The sequence below is a fragment of the Somniosus microcephalus genome, chromosome 6, assembly GCF_052327205.1.
Source record: "Somniosus microcephalus isolate GS21.2 chromosome 6, FLI_Smic_1.0, whole genome shotgun sequence".
NCBI lineage: Eukaryota > Metazoa > Chordata > Chondrichthyes > Squaliformes > Somniosidae > Somniosus > Somniosus microcephalus.
In genome coordinates, this window is record NC_140992.1 from 261,357,849 (window position 1) to 261,378,732 (window position 20,884).

Below are 20,884 nucleotides of genomic sequence, written 5' to 3' on the forward strand. Positions count from 1 at the left end.
GCGAAGAACATGGCGTAGTTTCTCCGCTCCGGGGAAGTACTGGACGACGAAGGGTACTCTGTTGGTTGTGTCCCGTGTTTGTCTTCTGAGGAGGTCTATGCGATTTTTCGCTGTGGCCCGTCGGAACTGTCGATCGACGAGTCGAGCGTCATATCCCGTTCTTACAAGGGCGTCTTTCAGTGTCTGTAGGTGTCCATCGCGTTCCTCCTCGTCTGAGCAGATCCTGTGTATTCGCAGGGCTTGTCCATAGGGGATGGCTTCTTTAACGTGGTTAGGGTGGAAGCTGGAGAAGTGAAGCATCGTGAGGTTGTCCGTGGGCTTGCGGTAGAGTGAAGTGCTGAGGTGTCCGTCTTTGATGGAGATTTGTGTGTCCAGGAATGAGACTGATTCTGAGGAGTAGTCCATGGTGAGTTTGATGGTGGGATGGAACTTGTTGATGTTATCGTGTAGTCTTTTACGATAACATCAACAAGTTCCATCCCACCATCAAACTCACCATGGACTACTCCTCAGAATCAGTCTCATTCCTGGACACACAAATCTCCATCAAAGACGGACACCTCAGCACTTCACTCTACCGCAAGCCCACGGACAACCTCACGATGCTTCACTTCTCCAGCTTCCACCCTAACCACGTTAAAGAAGCCATCCCCTATGGACAAGCCCTGCGAATACACAGGATCTGCTCAGACGAGGAGGAACGCGATGGACACCTACAGACACTGAAAGACGCCCTTGTAAGAACGGGATATGACGCTCGACTCGTCGATCGACAGTTCCGACGGGCCACAGCGAAAAATCGCATAGACCTCCTCAGAAGACAAACACGGGACACAACCAACAGAGTACCCTTCGTCGTCCAGTACTTCCCCGGAGCGGAGAAACTACGCCATGTTCTTCGCAGCCTTCAACATGTCATCGATGACGACGAACACCTCGCTAAGGCCATCCCCACGCCTCCACTACTCGCTTTCAAACAGCCGCCTAACCTCAAACAGACCATCGTTCGCAGCAAATTACCCAGCTTTCAGGAGAACAGCGACCACGACACCACACAACCCTGCCACAGCAACCTCTGCAAGACATGCCAGATCATCAACACAGATACCATCATCACACGTGAGGACACCACCCACCAGGTACATGGTACATACTCATGTGACTCGGCCAACGTTGTCTACCTCATACGTTGCAGGAAAGGATGCCCCGGAGCATGGTACATCGGCGAGACCATGCAGACACTGCGTGTGGTAAACCACTGTTATAACCTGTCTGTGTCTGTATGTGTATTCCACTAGGTACAGGTCCGGACATGCCTCGGCTGACTCCTCCCACTATTCCAGGTATATAAGTGACTACCTCCCAGTCCTTTAGTATTCTGGACGGGTCGACCACTCGATACTAGACCTTCATTCTTTAGTTAATAAAAGCCTGATTGTTACTCGCTCAACCTCAGTCTTTTGAGTAATTGATGGCGCATCAATTTTATTAACTAAATTTTTTATAATGGAGAAGATCCTCACACCAGCATGCCTGGACCTGGACAGTCGGGAAGCGGACGCTTCCACCAAGTTTGCTCACTGGCTCACGTGCTTCGAGACATTCCTGACTGCCTCCACTGCAGTCGAAACGGATGCGGACAAACTGTCTGTCCTGTTCTCCAAGGTGAACCACCGAGTGTACTCAGTCATCCGGGACGCGACCTCGTACACAGCCGCCCTCCAGCTCCTCAAGACCCAGTACACGCGCCCTGTGAACGAAGTATACGCCAGGCACCTTCTGGGGAGTCGCAAGCAACAACCCGGGGAATCGACTGAGGAATACCTCCAAGCACTGTCCGTGCTTGGCCGGGCCTGTGGGTGTAAGGCGGTAACGCCCACTAAGTACACGGAGGAACTGATCCGGGATGCCTTCGTAGCGGGCCACAGGTCCAACTACACCCGACAGCGACTGCTGGAGCAGAGTGACCTCACCCTCGACAAAGCCTCCGACATCGCACTAACGCTGGACGCAGCCTTCCGGGGCATGGATGCCTACTCCTCTGCACCGTGGACACCGCGGGGAACGACAACCTGGGACATGGTAGGACAGCCCCATAGCACCGTGCCACCCCAGCCACAGCCCAACAATGGCCCAACTACCGCAGCAGTGTCCCAAAGCCAGACAGCAGTATCCCAAGGCCAGAAATGCTACTTCTGTGGCCAGGCCAAACACCCCAGAGCGCGCTGCCCAGCGAAGAATGCGACCTGCTCGGGCTGCGGGAAAAAGGGACACTACGCCAGCGTCTGCAAGGCCAAAGCCACCCCGAACGCCAGCAGCGCCGCGTGTGGGCCGTGCGAGCCGCCATCTTGGGCCCCCAACAGCGCCGCGTGTGGGCCGTGCGGGCCACCATCTTGGGCCTCCCCAGCCATGTGCGAACCACCGCAGCAGCAGCCATCTTGGACGACTCCAGCCACATGGGAATCATGGACACCGCCATCTTGGACACCAGCCGGGACGCAGCAGATCGCCAACCCCCCCCCATCTGATACTCGCAGCGACACACCGACCCCTACGCTGGCCTCTGTGACGCTGGACCAAACGAGACCGCACCAGCTAGCTCGGTCCAAAATGGACATTAAGGTAAACGGCCATGCAATAAACTGCCTTTTTGACTCCGGGAGCACAGAGAGCTTCATCCACCCCGACACGGTGCGGCGTTGCTCTCTCCCAGCCCTGCCTGCGCACCAGCGGATTTCTATGGCCTCCGAGTCCCAGTCAGCGGACACTGGCGGCTACTGCGTGGTGACACTAGTAGTAGACGGGACTGTGTTCAATAATTTTAAACTCCTGGTCCTGCCCGACCTCTGCGCTGCCGTTCTACTGGGGTTGGATTTCCAGTGCCACCTCAAAAGCGTTACGATGGCGTACGGTGGCCCCCTCCCCCCACTCACAGTCCGCAGCCAGCAGCCTCCAAATTGCTCGCCGCGCACCAGATGCAACCTCTCCACACTCAGAGTCCCACCCCCCCCACTGTTTGCTAACCTCACCCCCGACTGTAAGCCCATCGCCACAAAGAGCAGGCGATACAGTGCCGGGGACAGGGTTTTCATCAAAACCGAAGTGGAACGGCTCCTGAAGGAGGGGATTATTGAGGGCAGCTCCAGCCCCTGGCGAGCCCAGGTGGTAGTCGTTAAGACCGGCGAGAAACAACGCCTGGTCATCGACTACAGCCAAACAATAAGCCGCTACACCCTGCTGGACGCCTACCCACTCCCCCGCATAGCTGACATGGTCAACCAGATCGCGCAGTACCGCGTCTTTTCGACCACTGACCTGAAATCAGCGTACCACCAGCTCCCCATCAGCCCTGAAGACCGCCAGTATACTGCTTTTGAGGCAAACGGCCGCCTCTATCACTTCCTTAGGGTTCCCTTCGGCGTTACTAACGGGGTCTCCGTCTTCCAAAGGGAGATGGACCGGATGGTTGATCAAAACGAGCTGCAGGCCACTTTCCCTTACCTAGATAATGTGACCATCTGCGGCCATGACTTGCAGGACCATGACGCAAACCTCGAGAAATTCCTCCGCACCGCCCAACTCCTGAACCTGACATATAACAAGGAGAAGTGCATATTCCGCACAGACCGCCTCGCCATCCTTGGCTGTGTTGTGGAACACGGGGTCATCGGTCCCGACCCGGACCGGATGCGTCCCCTTATGGAACTCCCACTGCCCCAAAGCTCTGAAGAGGTGCCTAGGGTTTTTTTCCTACTACGCTCAGTGGGTCCCCTACTATGCAGACAAAGCCCGTCCGCTGATCAAGTCCACCTCTTTTCCCGTGACGGCAGAGGCCCGCTTAGCCTTCCACCGTATCAAGGAAGACATTGCCAAAGCCACCATGCACGCAGTGGACGAATCCATCCTCTTCCAGGTGGAAAGCGATGCATCCGACTTCGCTCTGGCCGCCACCCTTAATTAGGCGGGGAGACCTGTGGCATTCTTCTCACGAACCCTCCAGGGCCCGGAGACCAGACACTCCGCGGTCGAGAAGGAGGCCCAGGCTATCGTGGAGGCTGTACGTCATTGGAGGCACTACCTGGCCGGAAAACGATTTACCCTGCTCACTGACCAGCGTTCAGTTGCTTTTATGTTCAACAACAAGCAGAGGGGCAAAATCCAAAATGACAAGATCTTGAGGTGGAGAATCGAACTTTCCACCTACAATTACGAGATCTTGTACCGGCCTGGGAAGCTCAATGAACCCCCAGATGCCCTATCGCGTGGCACCTGCGCCAGCGCACAGATCGATAGGCTGAGGGCCCTCCACGATGACCTCTGCCACCCGGGGGTCACCAGGTTCTTCCACTTCATCAAGGCCCGCAGCCTGCCTTACTCCATCGAGGTCAGGACCATGACCAAGAACTGCCAAGTCTGCGCCGAGTGCAAACCGCACTTTTATAGACCAGACAGAGCCCACCTGATAAAAGCCACTCGCCCTTTCGAACGCCTGAGCGTCAATTTCAAAGGGCCTCTCCCCTCCTCCGACCGCAATGTGTACTTCCTCAACATCATTGACGAGTACTCCCGGTTCCCGTTCGCTATCCCCTGCCCGGACATGACCAGTGCCACGGTCATTAAATCTCTGAACAGCCTCTTCACCCTGTTCGGTTTCCCCAGCTATATCCACAGCGACCGGGGCTCATCGTTTATGAGCGACGAACTCCGCCAGTACCTGCTCGCTAGGGGTATAGCCACAAGCAGGACCACCAGTTACAACCCCCGGGGGAACGGACAGGTGGAAAGAGAGAATGCAACAGTTTGGAAGGCCGCCCTACTAGCCTTAAAGTCTAGGGGCCTTCCGACCTCCCGCTGGCAGGAGGTGCTCCCCGATGCGCTCCACTCGATTCGGTCACTGCTCTGCACTGCCACCAATGCCACCCCTCACGAGAAAATGTTTGTCTTCCCAAGGAAGTCCACATCGGGGACATCGTTACCGCCATGGCTGACGTCCCCAGAGCCGGTACTACTGAGAAGGCACGTGAGGGCCAATAAAACGGACCCCCTGGTCGAGAGGGTCGACCTCCTCCACGCCAACCCCCAGTACGCTTACATTGCGTACCCGGACGGGCGGGAGGACACAGTCTCCATACGAGACCTCGCACCCTCGGGGACCGCTGTAACCCACTACCCATTACCACCCCCCCCCCCCCGCCACGACCCGATATCCAACCCCAGCAGCCGGCTCGCCTTGGACCGTCACCCACGAGGACTACACTCCAGGGCCCCAGCCTACACGGGACGCGACGCCGGAAGCTCCACCACCCCTGCCGTCGCCACGTCGATCACAGCGGCAGACAAGACCTCCGGAGAGACTCCAATACACGAACTTTTAAATACACTTCACCCCGCCGGACTCATTTTTAAACAAGGGGTGAATGTGGTAAACCACTGTTATAACCTGTCTGTGTCTGTATGTGTATTCCACTAGGTACAGGTCCGGACATGCCTCGGCTGACTCCTCCCACTATTCCAGGTATATAAGTGACTACCTCCCAGTCCCTTAGTATTCTGGACGGGTCGACCACTTGATACTAGACCTTCATTCTTTAGTTAATAAAAGCCTGATTGTTACTCGCTCAACCTCAGTCTTTTGAGTAATTGATGGTGCATCACTGCGACAACGGATGAACGGACACCGCGCAACAATCACCAGGCAGGAGTGTTCCCTCCCAGTCGGGGAACACTTCAGCAGTCAAGGACATTCAGCCTCCGATCTTCGGGTAAGCATTCTCCAAGGCGGCCTTCGAGACACACAACGCAAAATCGTCGAGCAGAAACTGATAGCCAAGTTCCGCACCCATGAGGACGGCCTCAACCGAGATCTTGGGTTCATGTCACGCTACATGTAACCCCACCTGATGCAGGGTCATCCAGACTCGAGTCGACGTTGGCTTGTTCTCTCTACACAGATGCGGCCGGACCTGCTGTGATTTCCAGCCAAAAAAAATGTTTTTTGTCTGTTTTTTTGTTTTTCATACAGACCCCAGCATCTGCAATATTTGACCCCTTGTGACCCCACCTCATTGTTCTTTGATGTAATGTTTCCCTGACTGACCTGTTTGGACACCATTCACACCTTTGACTGCTGTGATTATCTCTCTGCCGAGGTGTGATAAATGGCAGTTGGAAAGGTTACCTGTAAACATCTGACATGATTCTCTGACTATATAAGCTGTGTCTTTATGCATTTCTCCACTTCGCCTGAAGAAGGAGCAGCGCTCCGAAAGCTTGTGATTTCAAATAAAGCTGTTGGACTATAACCTGGTGTTGTGTGACTTCTTACATTTGTCCACCCCAGTCCAACTCCGGCATCTCCACACCTTTTTTTGAACAGTGGGGTAACATTAGCTACCTGCCAATCCATGGGTACTGTTCCAGAGTCTATCGAATTTTGGAAGATGACCAGCAATGCATCTACTATTTCTAGGGCCACCTCCTTAAGTACCCTAGGATGTAGATTATCAGGCCCTGGGGATTTATCGGCCTTCAATCCCGTCAATTTCTCTAACACCATTTCCCTACAAATACTGATTTCTATCAGTTCCTCCCTTTCATTAGACCCTATGTTCTAAACGGAAGAAAAAGTAATAATTTGGCTCCCCTGGATGGTGCAGTGCGGAACTGAGCCAGGAGGTCCCCCCCACTCCACCCCTCATTGATCCTGCATTTGTTGAACTCAGCCAGGCGGGGGCGCTGTAATTGGCCTCAGCACACCTGGATCCAGTGACTCCTGCTTAAGGTGGGTGTGGACAGGATCCAGCTTGGCAGTGATACGCCCCAGTTGGCCAGCTGGAGGACGCTCACTGTCTCACCTCACACATGAGTCAACACTCGCAGGAGAGGGACGGGAGAAAATTGTACAACAGCAGGAATGAATTTTTGACTCAATTACGTCAGTGCATCACCAATCTTGCCCTTCAGTGGGAAAGTATTTTTCAAAATACTACCTTGCAACTCACCTTTAAAATTTTAAATGACCCCAAAATTTGATCAAGTTGGCTCAAGACGGATAGTGTCAGAGGTTGGGGAACTGTGGCTGGTGCTCAAAATTATCAGGAAGCTGGCAAACTAAGCTTTTAGAACTGGAAGAATAACACTTCAGGGTAAACGACACAAGTTCAGTTCTGGGCACCACACCTCAGGAAGGGTACACTGGCTTTATAGGGGGTGCAGCGCGGATTCACCAGAATAATATTGGGGCTAAAAGGGTTCATTTATGAGGACAGGTTGCATAGACTAGACTTGTATTCCCTTGAGCATAGACGATTAATGGGTGATCTAATTGAGGTGTTTAAGAATGATTGAAGGATTTGATAGGGTAGAGAGAGAAACGATTTCCTCTGGTGGGGGGAGTCCAGGACAAGGGGGCACAACCTTAAAATTAGAGCTAGGCCGTTCAGGGGTGATGTCAGGAAGCGCTTCTTCACACAAAGGTGTGGTAAACCACTGTTATTGTTGTTCACTGTTGTTGTTGTTGTTGCACACTGTTGTACCTATGCATGCCTCAACATGTCTCGGCTGGCTCCACCCACAGGCCCAGGTATAAAGGTGATTGACCTGCAGCCCCCTGCCTTCTTGGAACCCAGTCGACCACGAGAGGCATGCTCTGTTCTTTGCTAATAAAAGCCTTTAGTTACTCTCCTAACTCTCCGTCTTTCATGAGTAATTGATAGCGCATCAATTTTATTAGCAAAAACAAAATGTCGACAACAAACGCTGAGCAGCAGGCTGCTGCACCAAACGCTGAGCAGCAGGAGCTGCTGCGAGCCCTCAGACCAACATGCCTGGACCTAGACCCCCAAGAAGCGGGTTCGGCTACCAAATTCGCGCATTGGCTGCGTTGCTTCGAGGCCTACCTGCAAGCCTCAATGGTGACCCTGGACGAGAACAAGTTGGAAATCCTGGCCTCAAAGGTGAGCCACCAAGTTTATACAATAATCCAGGACGCGACGACCTACGCGGCGGCTATCGATCTGCTAAAAGGGCAATACGCACGCCCGGTAAATACGGTCTATGCCCGGCACCTCTTAAGATCCCGCAGACAGCAGCCCGGGGAATCGGTGGAGGCCTTCCTACGGGCACTACGGATACTCGGCCGAGACTGCGATTGCAAAGAAGTATCAGCCACAGCACACATGGAGGGACTGATCCGAGATGCTTTCGTTGCGGGTCTAAGGTCCGACTACTCCCGGCAGAGACTGTTGGAAAAGGGAGAAATGGACCTGAGAAAGGCAGTGTCCCTCGCGCTCTCGCTCGACGCGGCCCACAGGAATATGGACGCCTTCTCCCTAACCGCTCCGCAACGTGGACGCCACAACCTTGGGTCATGGGACCGCCACCTTCAACTGCTGCTGCGATGTCCAAGGCACAGAAATGTTATTTTTGTGGCCAGGCAAAACACCCCAGAGCACGCTGCCCGGCGAGAAACGCTACCTGCTCCAGCTGCGGGAAGAAAGGACACTATGTCAGCGCCTGCAAAGGTAAAACCGCTAACGCCAGCAGCGCCGCGTGCGAACCGTGGGGGGCAGCCATCTTGTCCGCCATCTTGGGCTCCCCCAGCCGCGTGGGGATCGGGACCATGGGCGCCGCCATCTTGTCCGCCATCTTGGACGTCTCCAACTTCAACCACGGGGGACCCGGACTCAACCACCGCCTCATCTGACGACCACATCGACTCGCTCGACCATACGCTGGCCTCCGTGACGCTGGACCAATCTCTCCCTCATCAACTGTCCAGGTCCATGATGGACATTACGGTAAACGGCCGCACCACTACCTGCCTTTTTGACAGCGGGAGCACGGAGAGCTTTATCCACCCCGACACGGTGCGCAGTTACTCTCTCCCGGTCCTGCCGACGCGCCATCGGATCTCTTTGGCTTCCAAAGCCCAGTCAGCGGACGTCGGTGGCTACTGTGTAGTGACCCTTTCAGTAAGGGGCACAGAATACAAAAATTTTAAACTCCTGGTCCTGCCCCATCTCTGCGCTGCCGTTCTACTGGGGTTGGATTTTCAGTGCCACCTTAAGAGTGTCACATTAGCGTACGACGGACCCCTCCCCCCACTCACAGTCTGCAGCCAGCAGCTTTTAAATCGCCCGCCGCGCACCATTTGCAGCCTCTCCACCCTTAAAGTCCCCCCCCCCTCCTTGTTCGCTAACCTCACCCGCGATTGTAAGCCCATCGCTACCAAAAGCAGGCGTTACAGTGCCGGGGATAGGAGCTTCATTAAATCCGAGGTAGCGAGACTCCTGAAGGAAGGGATTATTGAAAGTAGCACCAGCCCATGGCGAGCACAAGTGGTGGTAGTGAAGACTGGCGAAAAACAGCGCCTAGTTATTGACTACAGCCAGACGATCAATCGCTACACCCAGCTAGATGCATACCCACTCCCCCGCATATCTGACATGGTCAATCAGATAGCACAATACTGGGTGTTCTTGACGATTGATCTGAAGTCGGCATACCACCAGCTCTCCATTAGGGCTGAGGACCGCCAGTACACAGCTTTTGAAGCTGACGGTCGTCTCTACCACTTCCTCAGAGTTCCCTTCGGCGTCACCAACGGGGTTTCAGTCTTCCAACGGGAGATGGACCGGATTGTTGACCAGAACGCGCTCCAGGCCACTTTCCCCTATCTAGGCAACGTCACCATCTGCGGCCGCGACCAGCAGGACCATGATGTTAATCTAGAGAAATTCCTCCGTACGGCCCAGCGGCTGAACCTAACATACAACAAGGACAAATGTATGTTTCGTACCAAGCGCCTTGCCATTCTTGGCTGTGTAGTGGAGAACGGAGTCATCGGCCCCGACCCCGACAGGATGCGCCCCCTTATGGAGCTCCCCCTCCCCCACTGCCAAAAAGCACTGAAGAGATGCCTAGGGTTTTTCTCGTACTATGCTCAGTGGGTGCCCAACTATGCGGAAAAAGCCAGACCCCTCATCAAGTCCACCTCCTTCCCCCTGACAGCAGAGGCCTGTGCAGCCTTCACTCTCATAAAAAGAGATATTGCGAAGGCCACAATGCACGCAGTGGATGAGTCCATCCCTTTCCAAGTGGAGAGTGACGCATCCGACTTTGCCCTAGCTGCAACCCTTAACCAGGCGGGGAGACCCGTGGCCTTTTTCTCAAGGACCCTCCAGGGCCCCGAGATTCGGCACTCCTCTGTCGAAAAGGAGGCCCAGGCCATTGTGGAAGCTGTGCGACATTGGAGGCATTACCTGGCCGGAAAACGATTTACCCTGCTCACTGACCAGCGTTCAGTAGCTTTTATGTTTAATAATAAGCAGAGGGGCAAAATCAAGAACGACAAGATCTTGAGGTGGAGAATCGAACTCTCCACCTACAATTACGATATCTTGTACCGGCCCGGGAAACTCAATGAGCCCCCAGATGCCCTATCACGTGGTACATGCGCCAACGCGCAGGTCGATAGACTGAAGACCCTCCACAATGACCTCTGCCACCCGGGGGTCACCAGGTTTTTTCACTTCATCAAATCCCGTAACCTGCCCTACTCCATCGAGGAGGTCAGGACCATGACCAGGAACTGCCAAATCTGTGCCGAGTGCAAACCGCATTTTTATAGGCCAGACAGAGCAAGCCTGATCAAAGCCACGCGCCCCTTTGAACGGCTGAGCGTCGATTTTAAAGGGCCCCTCCCCTCCTCCGACCGCAATGTGTACTTCCTCAACATAATTGATGAGTACTCCCGTTTCCCGTTTGCCATCCCTTGCTCAGACATGACCAGTACCACGGTCATTAAATGTCTGAATGACCTCTTCGCCTTGTTCGGTTTCCCTAGCTATATTCATAGCGACAGGGGCTCATCCTTTATGAGCGACGAACTCCGGCAGTACCTGCTCTCGAGAGGTATCGCTACAAGCAGGACCACCAGCTACAACCCCCGGGGGAATGGCCAGGTGGAAAGGGAGAATGCGACGGTCTGGAAGGCAGTCCTTTTAAACTTGAAATCTAAGGGCCTTCCGACCTCTCGCTGGCAGGAAGTCCTCCCTGCGGCGCTCCATTCCATTCGGTCACTGCTCTGTACAGCCACCAATGCTACCCCTCACGAGAGAATGTTCTCCTTCCCCAGGAAGTCCACATCGGGGATCTCGTTACCGACATGGCTGACTTCTCCAGGACCCGTCCTACTGCGGAAGCACGTGAGGTCCCATAAGACGGACCCCCTGGTCGAGAGGGTGAGCCTCCTCCATGCCAACCCTCAGTATGCTTACGTGGTGTACCCGGACGGGCGGGAGGACACAGTCTCCATACGAGACCTCGCACCTTCGGGTGCTCCCGAAACACCTCCCTCGCCACCCACCACTACCCACGCCTACCCCCAGTACGCTTACGTAGCGTACCCGGACGGGCGGGAGGACACAACCCCAACACGAGATCTCGCACCTTTGGGTGCCCTTGAAACACTACCATTGCCACCCACCACTACCCACAACCCAACCCCGCTAGACGGCATGCCGCAGCCCCAGGACCCGTCATTGACCACCCAACCACTCAATGAGACGCCATATTCAACGTTGGATGCTGCACCATCACCGCCGCCACCACGACGATCAGGACGGCATACAAGGCCACCTGATAGACTTACTTACACGAACCTTTAGTACACTTCACCCCGCCGGACTCAATTTTAAACAAGGGGTGAATGTGGTAAACCACTGTTATTGTTGTTCACTTGTTGTTGTTGTTGCACACTGTTGTACCTATGCATGCCTCAACATGTCTCGGCTGGCTCCACCCACAGGCCCAGGTATAAAGGTGATTGACCTGCAGCCCCCTGCCTTCTTGGAACCCAGTCGACCACGAGAGGCATGCTCTGTTCTTTGCTAATAAAAGCCTTTAGTTACTCTCCTAACTCTCCGTCTTTCATGAGTAATTGATAGCGCATCAAAAGGGTAGTGGGAATCTGGAACTCTCTCCCCCAAAAAGCTGTTGAGGCTGGGAGTCAACTGAAAACTTAGAAACTGAGATTGATAGATTTTTGTTAGGTAAGGGTATTAAGGGTCGCGGAAGCAAGGCGGATAAATGGAGTTGAGGTACTGATCAGCCATGATCTAACTGAATGGCAGAGCAGGCTCGAGGGGCTGAATGGCCCAATTCTGTTCCTACGTTCCTTCCCAAGTGCCAGGAGCGGAGGTGTTCTGGAAATTAAAGGGTTAAAAGATCATCTGCAATGATAAAATTCCTAAACAATAGGCAAGTATTGCAATAATATCCAAAGGTATTGGTATCATCTCTTGCGTCACACAGACACAAACTTTAAAAAAAATAATAGAACTGAAATCGCTGCTTCTAACATAGAGGTGTTGTGGCCTCCATGGCCTTGCCCCTCCCTATCTCTGTAGCCTCCTCCAGTTCTACTGCCATCGCATACCCACTCCACTGAGATCTCTGCGCTCTGCCAATTCTGGCCTCTTGAGCATCTCCAATTTTAATCGCTCCGCCACTGGCGGCCGTGCCTTCAGCTGCAAAGGCCCTAAGCTCTGGAATTCACTCCCTAAACCTCTCCGCCTCTCTTTCCTCCTATAAGACGCTCCTTAAAAAAACCTACCCCTTTGACCAAGCTCTTGGTCACCTGCCCTAATATCTCCTTATGTGGCTCGGTGTCACATTTTGTGTGATGACGCTCCTGTGAAGCACCTTGGGACGTTTTACTACGTTAAAGGCGCTATAGAAATGCAAGTTGTTGTTGTTGTGGTGGAGGGCGGCGAAGGATGTTACACTCACGTGGGCGTTATCGAGCTGTACAGAATGTAGGCCTCGCCGTTGACTAAGGAGTTGACGTCCAACACCACCAGGTTAGTGAGGAGCTGGCACGCTGTCTGATTACTGTAGGTCAGGTTCTGAAAAAAGAAAGCTTCCGCTTAGAAAGGCTTCGCATCATAGAATCTTACAGCGCGGAAGGAGGCCACTCGGCCCAGCTCGGGCGCCGAGGTGGCCGCTCAGACCAAACCGAAACTGAGCTCCAGACAGGTGTTGATCTTTCGAGCCGGGTTTGAATGCCGGGGTCAACACTGATGTAATAGGGGGGATTAAATACGTGGGGTTACGGGGTTACGGGGATAGGGCTTGGGTGGGATGGCTGTCGGTGTAGGGACCGGGTGCTAGGGTTTGGATGATCAGCCATGATCTCGTTGAATGGCGGAGCAGGCTCGAAGGGCCGAATGGCCTACTCCTGCTCCTATCTTCTATGTTTCTATGTTTCTAATAAAACTCACTAGGCACTTGGTTTGAGTATAAAGCACGGCTTTAATCAACTTGTTTCAAAACATGGAGGTCTAGTTGTACTTCACTAGTTCCTTGTCTTACAAAATGTCCCTGAGCAAGCTGGGCCCACGCCGAGTATTTATACTCCTTGGACGGCGCCACCAGCTGGCCGTCCAGCGTTATTTCACAAGTAGTTTCTTTTGATGATGAGATTTATAACAAACACCAAAACTGGGAAAGAGATATCGGATGTCTGTGCGGATCTGAGGGACACAGAACCCCGCACGGCTCAAGATGGCTCTCTTGTAATAGTCAGACTTCATTGTTTCCAAGTGACTAAAAGAGTAGTTGCGATTTTAAAAAATATTTTTAAACAGGCCTGTGAGTCAATCCAAACACATCTGTTGCTCAATGTTACAGTCTTCCAATCCTCCCTAGATGCGAGGGAGGTGCCTGAGGATTGGAAAGTGGCAAATGTGATGCCCTTGTTCAAGAAAGGGTATAAGGACAATCCTAGTAACTGCAGGCTGGTCAGTTTAACATCAGTGGTGGGTAAGGCTTTAGAAACTATAATCAAGGAAAAAATTAACAGGCACTTGGAGAGGTTTAAGTTAATTATGGAGAGCTAGCATGGATTTGTAAGTGGCAAATTGTGTTTGACTAATCTAATTGAATTTTTTGAGGGAATGCAGTGGATGTTGTCCATATGGATTTTAAGAAAGCCTTTGACAAAGTATCACACAGAAGGCTGGTTAACAAAATTGAGGCTCATGGAATAGAAGAGTCAGTGTCAGCTTGGATAAGAAATTGGCTTAAGGACAGAAAACAGCGAGTTGTGGTAAATGGCTGTTTTTCAGACTGGAGGGTGGTAGACAAGTGGTGTTGCCCAAGGGTCAGTGCTGGGACCACTGCTTTTTTTGATATATATAAATTACTTGGATATTGGAATACAGAGTAAAATTTCACAATTTGCCATTGATTCCAAACTTGACAAACAGTGAGGATGATACCAATCGACTGCAACAGGACATAGAAAGGCTAGCAGTATGGGCAGACAAGTGGCAGATGGAATTTAATACAAAGAAGTTTGAGGTGATGCATTTGGGAAGGAGATGGAGAGAGGCAATATAGACTTAATGGCACAGTTTTAAAGAGTGTGCAGGGACAAAGGGACCTGGGAGTTCATGTGCATAGGTCCCTGAAGGTGGCAGGACATATTGAGAGAGTGGTTAGCAAAGCATATGGCATCTTGGGCTGCATAAATAGAGGTATTGAGTACAAAAGTAGAGAAGTTATGCCGAACCTTTATAACGCTCTGGTTAGGCCACAACTGGAGTATTGCGTCCAGTTCTGGTCAGCACACTTTAGGAAGGATGTAAAGGCCCTTGAGAGGTTGCAGAGGAGATTTACCAGAATGGTTCCAGGGATGAGGGATTTTAGCTACAAGGACAGGTTGGAGAAGCTGGATTTGTTTTCCTTGGAGCAAAGGAGGTTGAGGAGAGATTTGGTAGAGGTGTACACGATTATGACGGGTTTGGATAAGGTAGACAGGGAAAGGCTGTTCCCATTAGCTGATGGTACAAGGACGAGGGGACACAGATTTAAGGTTTTGGGCAAGAGATACAGGGGAGATGTGGGGAAGAACCTTTTTACGCAGCGAGTGGTGATGACCTGGAATTCGCTGCCGACGAGGGTGGTGGAAGCGGAGACACTCAATGTTTTCAAGGGGAGACTGGATAGGCACTTGAGGGAAATAAACTTGCAGGGCTACGGGGATAGAGCGGGGGAATGGGACTGACTGGACTGCTCTACAGAGAGCCGGCTCGGACTCGATGGGCCGAATGGCCTCTTTCCGTGGCGTTATGACTCTATGAGAATGAATAAACCTTAACCATTCAAGGGATGTGCTGAGGGTTCAGCTCTAAGGTCATTTATTGATCTGTGGTAAACTTATCCTCTCTTCATTATTGTTTGTTTCAGGAGTTTACAGAGCCTGGATTGTATTGATTGAATTGATGCTGACCCACTTGGTGAAATTATTTATTTATAATTAAAACATATTCATTTTATATGCCACAAACATTAAATACTTTTTTTCATCCCTGCAGAATGACTGAGCTGCAATCAAAACTCATCACACAATTTCCTATTCTAGCCCAATCTTTCCTAGGCCCTCAAAGTTATGGGGCTCCTTACCTCTCTCAATCATCCCTTTCTCCTTAAACTCAGGCTCTGGGGTGGGACTTGAACCCACAACCTTCTGACTTAAGAAGGTGAGAGTGCTACCCACTGAGCCACAGCTGACACATAGGTATCACACAAGAGGCTAGAGTCAGAGAAGCAAGAACAGAGATCAAGGATGGGATTTTTGAGGAGGGGTGTGCGGACAGCCATTTCGAAAAAGTGCGGGACAGTCTCCAAGGAGAATGACCCATTTGCAATGAGCTAGCATGAGGGCCAGGAAGGAGAGTTGGGTGGTCAGCAGTTTAGTGGGAATGGGGTCAAGGGAGCGTGAGGTGGATCTCAAGGATGAGATGAGTTCAGAGAGAGCATGTGGGGAGATGGGAGGGAAACTAAAGAGAGATGACTGTTCAGGGTTAGGGCAGGGGGACCGGGGTGGGGGGTGGAGGTTGACTTGATGGCCAAGGGAAAGCGGGGAGGTGCAGCAGATGCAGCTGACGGAATGGTCTCTATCTTGGTCACAAAGAAGTCCATGAGCTCCTTGCACTTTTTGTTAGAGGTGAGGGTGAAGGGGTCAGGGGAGAGGGGACTGAAGGAGAGAGTTGGTGATGGAGAAAAGGACCCTGGGGTTATCTTTGCTTTCCAGGATGATCCTAGAGCAGTGGGTGGTTTTGGCAGAGGAGAGTGAAGCCCAGTGGAGCTTGATGCATCCAGGCAGATCTGGTGATGGATGGTTAACCCAGTTGTGTGCCAGATGCCATCAAGTCTACGCCTCTTGGACCTGAGGGAGCGAAGATGCCAGCCATACTGGGGGAATGGTCTGGATGGGAGACAGTGAAGGTTTCGCTGGGGTCAAAGGCATCAGGGAGGATGAGGAAGTGGTTGAGCAAATCGATGGCTGCAGTGGTATTGTGGTAAATGGAAAGCCAACTAGGCAGTTGGGAGTTTGAAAGTGCGGTCGTGACTTCTTTGCCAACCGTGCCTGTACCTAGTGGTCCCTTTCCCTTCATCCTGGCCCTGTCACATCTTAATCCCATGCTCCTTCAGCCTCGGCAAAGGTTGCTTTCCGCATTTATGTCCCCTCCAATTGTCTCCATCCTTTTAAATATGACTTACACACAATTTTCCTCTCCTACTATTGGTGTCATCCCTGGACCATTCTGAGTCTGCACCTGTAATTATTTCGAATAATTACGCAAATGAGGTCAGACCGGAAAATGGAGTACTTTCCGCACTCGAGATCCAGGTGGGTCTTAAAGTAACACAAACCAAATTAGAACCGAGTTACACTGAAGACAAAACCCATCCTCACCGGGCCATTCAATATTTGTGGCTTGAAAGCTTGAAACTTACTGAGCACGCCAGGTAACTTGCTTGAAGGTGCATTTCATACCAAATGGAATCCGGCAACTGTGTCGATCTGGGCTGAAACAAAATATGACTGAAAGTCAATCTTAAATCATAAATAATGGACGATGTACTACATTTTAATTCCCCTTTCTTCCCCGTTCCCCTGTCTGAGTCTAGCTGCGACGTACACCCAACACTGACTTGTGCTGGGGTTCTGGCTCCGCGCCTGCTGTTGCGCTTGGGTGCCTCACCCAAGTATCCATTTGTGTGAGAGCCCAGAGAGAGTGCGCGTGTCGGGGGTTGTTCAACCACGGAGGGGGAGCCTCTCAACCAAGCCCGGTTCCCAGTCCCACTTGGTGCCCACATGTTCATACTTTCTAGCAAGGGTCACTGAAGAGTGATCAGGTGTTGGGGGTAAAATTCAACATCAGTAGGGGCGCAAAACAGGAGGTAAGTGGATCGCGTGCCTGTTATACACCCAGCCTGATTTTCCTTGAAGTCAATGGAAAGGAATGTCGGGCGGGGTGTATAACGGCCGGCTGATCTGCTTACACCCGTGCTGCCCCCCTCTCCTGCACCAAAGTTGGATTTTACCCCCTTTTAATCGAATTTTCCTTTCCCAGCCCCGGGAGACTGAAGCTAACCATAACCCCATAACCACCCCCCAGTCTGAGGTCGGTGAGTGCGATACAGACTGGAGTCCGCACCTGGGACCTGCCCCTCGTCCGTCTGGCTCAGTTTCACACCAAGCATTCACAAGCTAAGCCATTGGGACCGCCTCGACACACATCTAATTTTTAAAACTGGACCTTGCTGGTAAGGTCACCTGTTTCCCATTTGGAGAGCTCGGACCATGATCTCCGCTGGGGTTACACCACCCTCGCAATTTCCCCACTCTAACAGGGGAGGCCGATACTGTCCTGGCGATGCGTTCTTCTGGGCTAGAGCGGAGGCAGGCGGTAGAGGTGAATTGTAGAAGTGAATTCAAGCCATCACTTGCTGTTGCTAGAACAGACTTCCATTCGGTTGCCAAGGAGCTAGGCACAGTGGAGAAAACCCATGAACACGGAAAACCATTGGGGCGTTTGGAAATAGCAGAAGAGTCACAGAACGAGGGGCACAGACTCAGTGAGAGCATCCCTCAAATAATAGAAGTGCAGGTCACTCAAACTGTCAGCCGAACCCAAAAATATTTATCTCACATAAGAGCATAAGAAATAGGAGTAGGCCACATGGCCCTTCGAGCCTGCTCCGCCATTAGAACATAAGAACATAAGAAATAGGAGCAGGAGTAGGCCATACAGCCCCTCGGGCCTGCTCCGCCATTCAATAGGATCATGGCTGATCTGAATCTAGACTCATGTCCACTTCCCTGCCCTCTCCCCGCAACTCCTAATTCCCTTATCTGCTAGGACAATGTCTATCTCCATTTTAAATTTATTTAATGTTGCCGCTTCCACAGCTCTCTGGGGTAGCAAATTCCATAGATTTACTACCCTCTGAGTGAAGAAGTTTCTCCTCATCTCAGTTTTGAAAGGGCAGCCCCTTATTCTAAGATTATGCCCCCTAGTTCTAGTCTCACCCATCAGTGGAAACATCCTCACTGCATCCACTCGATCAAGCCCCCTCACAATCTTCTATGTTTCGATAAGATCGCCTCTCATTCTTCTGAACTCCAATGAGTAGAGTCCCAACCTATTCAACCTTTCCTCATACGTCAACCCCCTCATCTCTGGAATCAACCGAGTGAACCTTCTCTGAACCGCCTCGAGAGCAAGTATATCTTAAATAAGATCATGGCTGATCTTCTACCTCATCTCCACTTTCCCGCCCTATCCCCATATCCCTTGGTTCCTTTAGTGTCCAAAAATCTAACGATCTCTGTCTTGAATATACTCAACGACTGAGCCTCCACAGCCACATGTTATAGTGGAGAATGATTTCTCGTGTCAAAGTAATGTAAAACACAGAGATCTGGACTCTAATGTTTGAGAGCTGTTTTGTCCCTAACGATTCTATTATTAAAGCTTCAAAAAAACACAAGATAAATAAATGCTTACCGGCAATTTAGTGTTTCCAAAACAAAGTCCTCCTTTCTGAAATGAGAATCACAACCTAATTACAGAATACTACAAAATAATAAGAACAGACGAACTAGGAGCAGGAATCGGCCACTCGGCCCCTCGAGCCTGCTCCACCATTCAATATGATCATGGCTGCTCTTCTACCTCAACTTAACTTTCTCGCCTGATTCCCCCATATCCCTTGACTCCCTTAATATTCAAAAATCTATCGCTCTCTGCCTCGGATATACTCAACGGTTGAGCCTCCACAGCCCTCATAAAAGGCAGTCCTGACCATTCAGCAAGTGAGATCATAGGTGCAACAGAAAACGCTGGAAAAACTCAGCAGGTCAGGGCAGCATCCATGGAGAGAGAAACAGAGTTAACGTTTCAGGTCGATGACCTCTCGTCCATCTAGGTGTCAACCCTGGCTCAGTGGGTATCACACTTGAGCACAAAAATCTAGGCTGATATTCCAGTGCAGTGCTGAGGGAGCGCCGCACTGTCGGAGGTGCCGTCTTTCGGATGAGACGTTAAACCGAGTCCCCGTCTGCTCTCTCAGGTGGACGTAAATGATCCCGCGGCACTATTTCGAAGAAGAGCAGGGGAGTTATCCCCGGTGTCCCGGCCAATATTTATCCCTCAAATCAACATCACTAAAAACAGATTATCTGGTCATTATCACATTGTTGTTTGTGGGAGCTTGCTGTGCGCAAATTGGCTGCCGCGTTTCCCACATTACAACAGTGACTACACTTCAAAAAGTACTTCATTGCCTGTAAAGCGCTTTGGGACGTCCTGAGGTCATGAAAGGTGCTATATAAATGCAAGTCTTTTATCTAATCTTGAATGCTGACACAGTTTCTGCCTCAACCCTCGAGGTAACTTCCACATCCTCACAACTCTCTGTGCACAGAAGTATCCTCTCTGTTCTAAATCTCTTACATTTAATCTTGTACCTTTGACCCAATTACCACTGAAAACAATCTGCTTCTATCTACCCTGTGCCATCCTTTCACAATTTTAAAAGACTTATGATAGTGTCACGTAATCTGTGCTGTTCCAACGACAAAGGACTCAATTTTTCCAAGTCTTTTTATTGCCTCATACCAGGCAGAAGCTGCATTGTAAAATCCAGATTTTTATTTGGGCAAAATTCACGTTCACCCTGTGGGTGTAACGCTGACTCCACTTAAGAGCCCTTTGGTGATTGCATCAACTGTAAATCACTTACCAGGTTGTTCGAAGGGCACGTGCAACTGTTGGTAGTCAAAATGAAAGTTTCCTGGCAGGGTACACACCTAGCAGAGAAACAGACAATGTGCATAAAACTGGAACTGATCCAGAGTTTACTACAACTAAAAGTCAATTAGCAAAATAAACAAAACAGGTACAACAAAGGGGCCAATGTATACAACGTGACAAGATCTCTGACTTTTCATAGTGGTGATATAATTGTGCAGCGCTGTTGCTACAGCGAGAGAAAAATCAACCTCCACACCATAATTTCCCAACACTTCACCTTGCTCTCAATAAAAAAGGAAGATTAAAAAAGCAAATTATTATTTAAATGGAGAGAGACTGCAGAATGCTGCGGTACAGAGGGACCTGGGGGTCCTTGTACATGAAACACAAAAAGTTAGCATGCAGGTACAGCAAGTAATTAGGAAGGCAAATGGAATGTTGGCCTTTATTGCAAGGGGAATGGAGTATAAAAGTGGGGAAGTCTTGCTGCAACTGTACAGGGCGCTGGCGAGACCACATCTGGAGTACTGCGTACAGTTTTGGTCTCCTTATTTAAGGAGGGATATACTTGCATTGGAGGCAGTTCAGAGAAGGTTCACTAGGTTGATTCCTGAGATGAAGGGGTTGACGTATGAAGAAAGGTTGAGCAGGTTGGGCCTATATGCATTGGAGTTTAGAAGAATGAGAGGTGATCTTATTGAAACATATAAGATTCTGAAGGGGCTTGACAGGGTGGATGCTGAGAGGATGTTTCCCCTCGTGGGGGAATCTAG

General features: G+C 51.1%; 1 protein-coding gene across 4 annotated transcripts in view; it reads right to left on the reverse strand.

The window, feature by feature from the left end:
• The window catches only part of LOC147116702 (meckelin-like), a 178,303-nt gene that overhangs the window by 137,300 nt on the left and 20,119 nt on the right, over positions 1-20,884 (reverse strand). For all 4 annotated transcript variants that reach the window (XM_085991813.1, XM_085991811.1, XM_085991814.1 and 1 more), the window contains exons 5-8: positions 20,101-20,167; positions 18,864-18,899; positions 16,807-16,878; positions 12,793-12,908 (exon numbers count right to left, since the gene is read on the reverse strand). In XM_085991813.1, the coding sequence (XP_085847939.1) occupies positions 12,793-12,908; positions 16,807-16,878; positions 18,864-18,899; positions 20,101-20,167 (291 nt within the window). The remainder of the gene's footprint in view (positions 1-12,792; positions 12,909-16,806; positions 16,879-18,863; positions 18,900-20,100; positions 20,168-20,884) is intronic.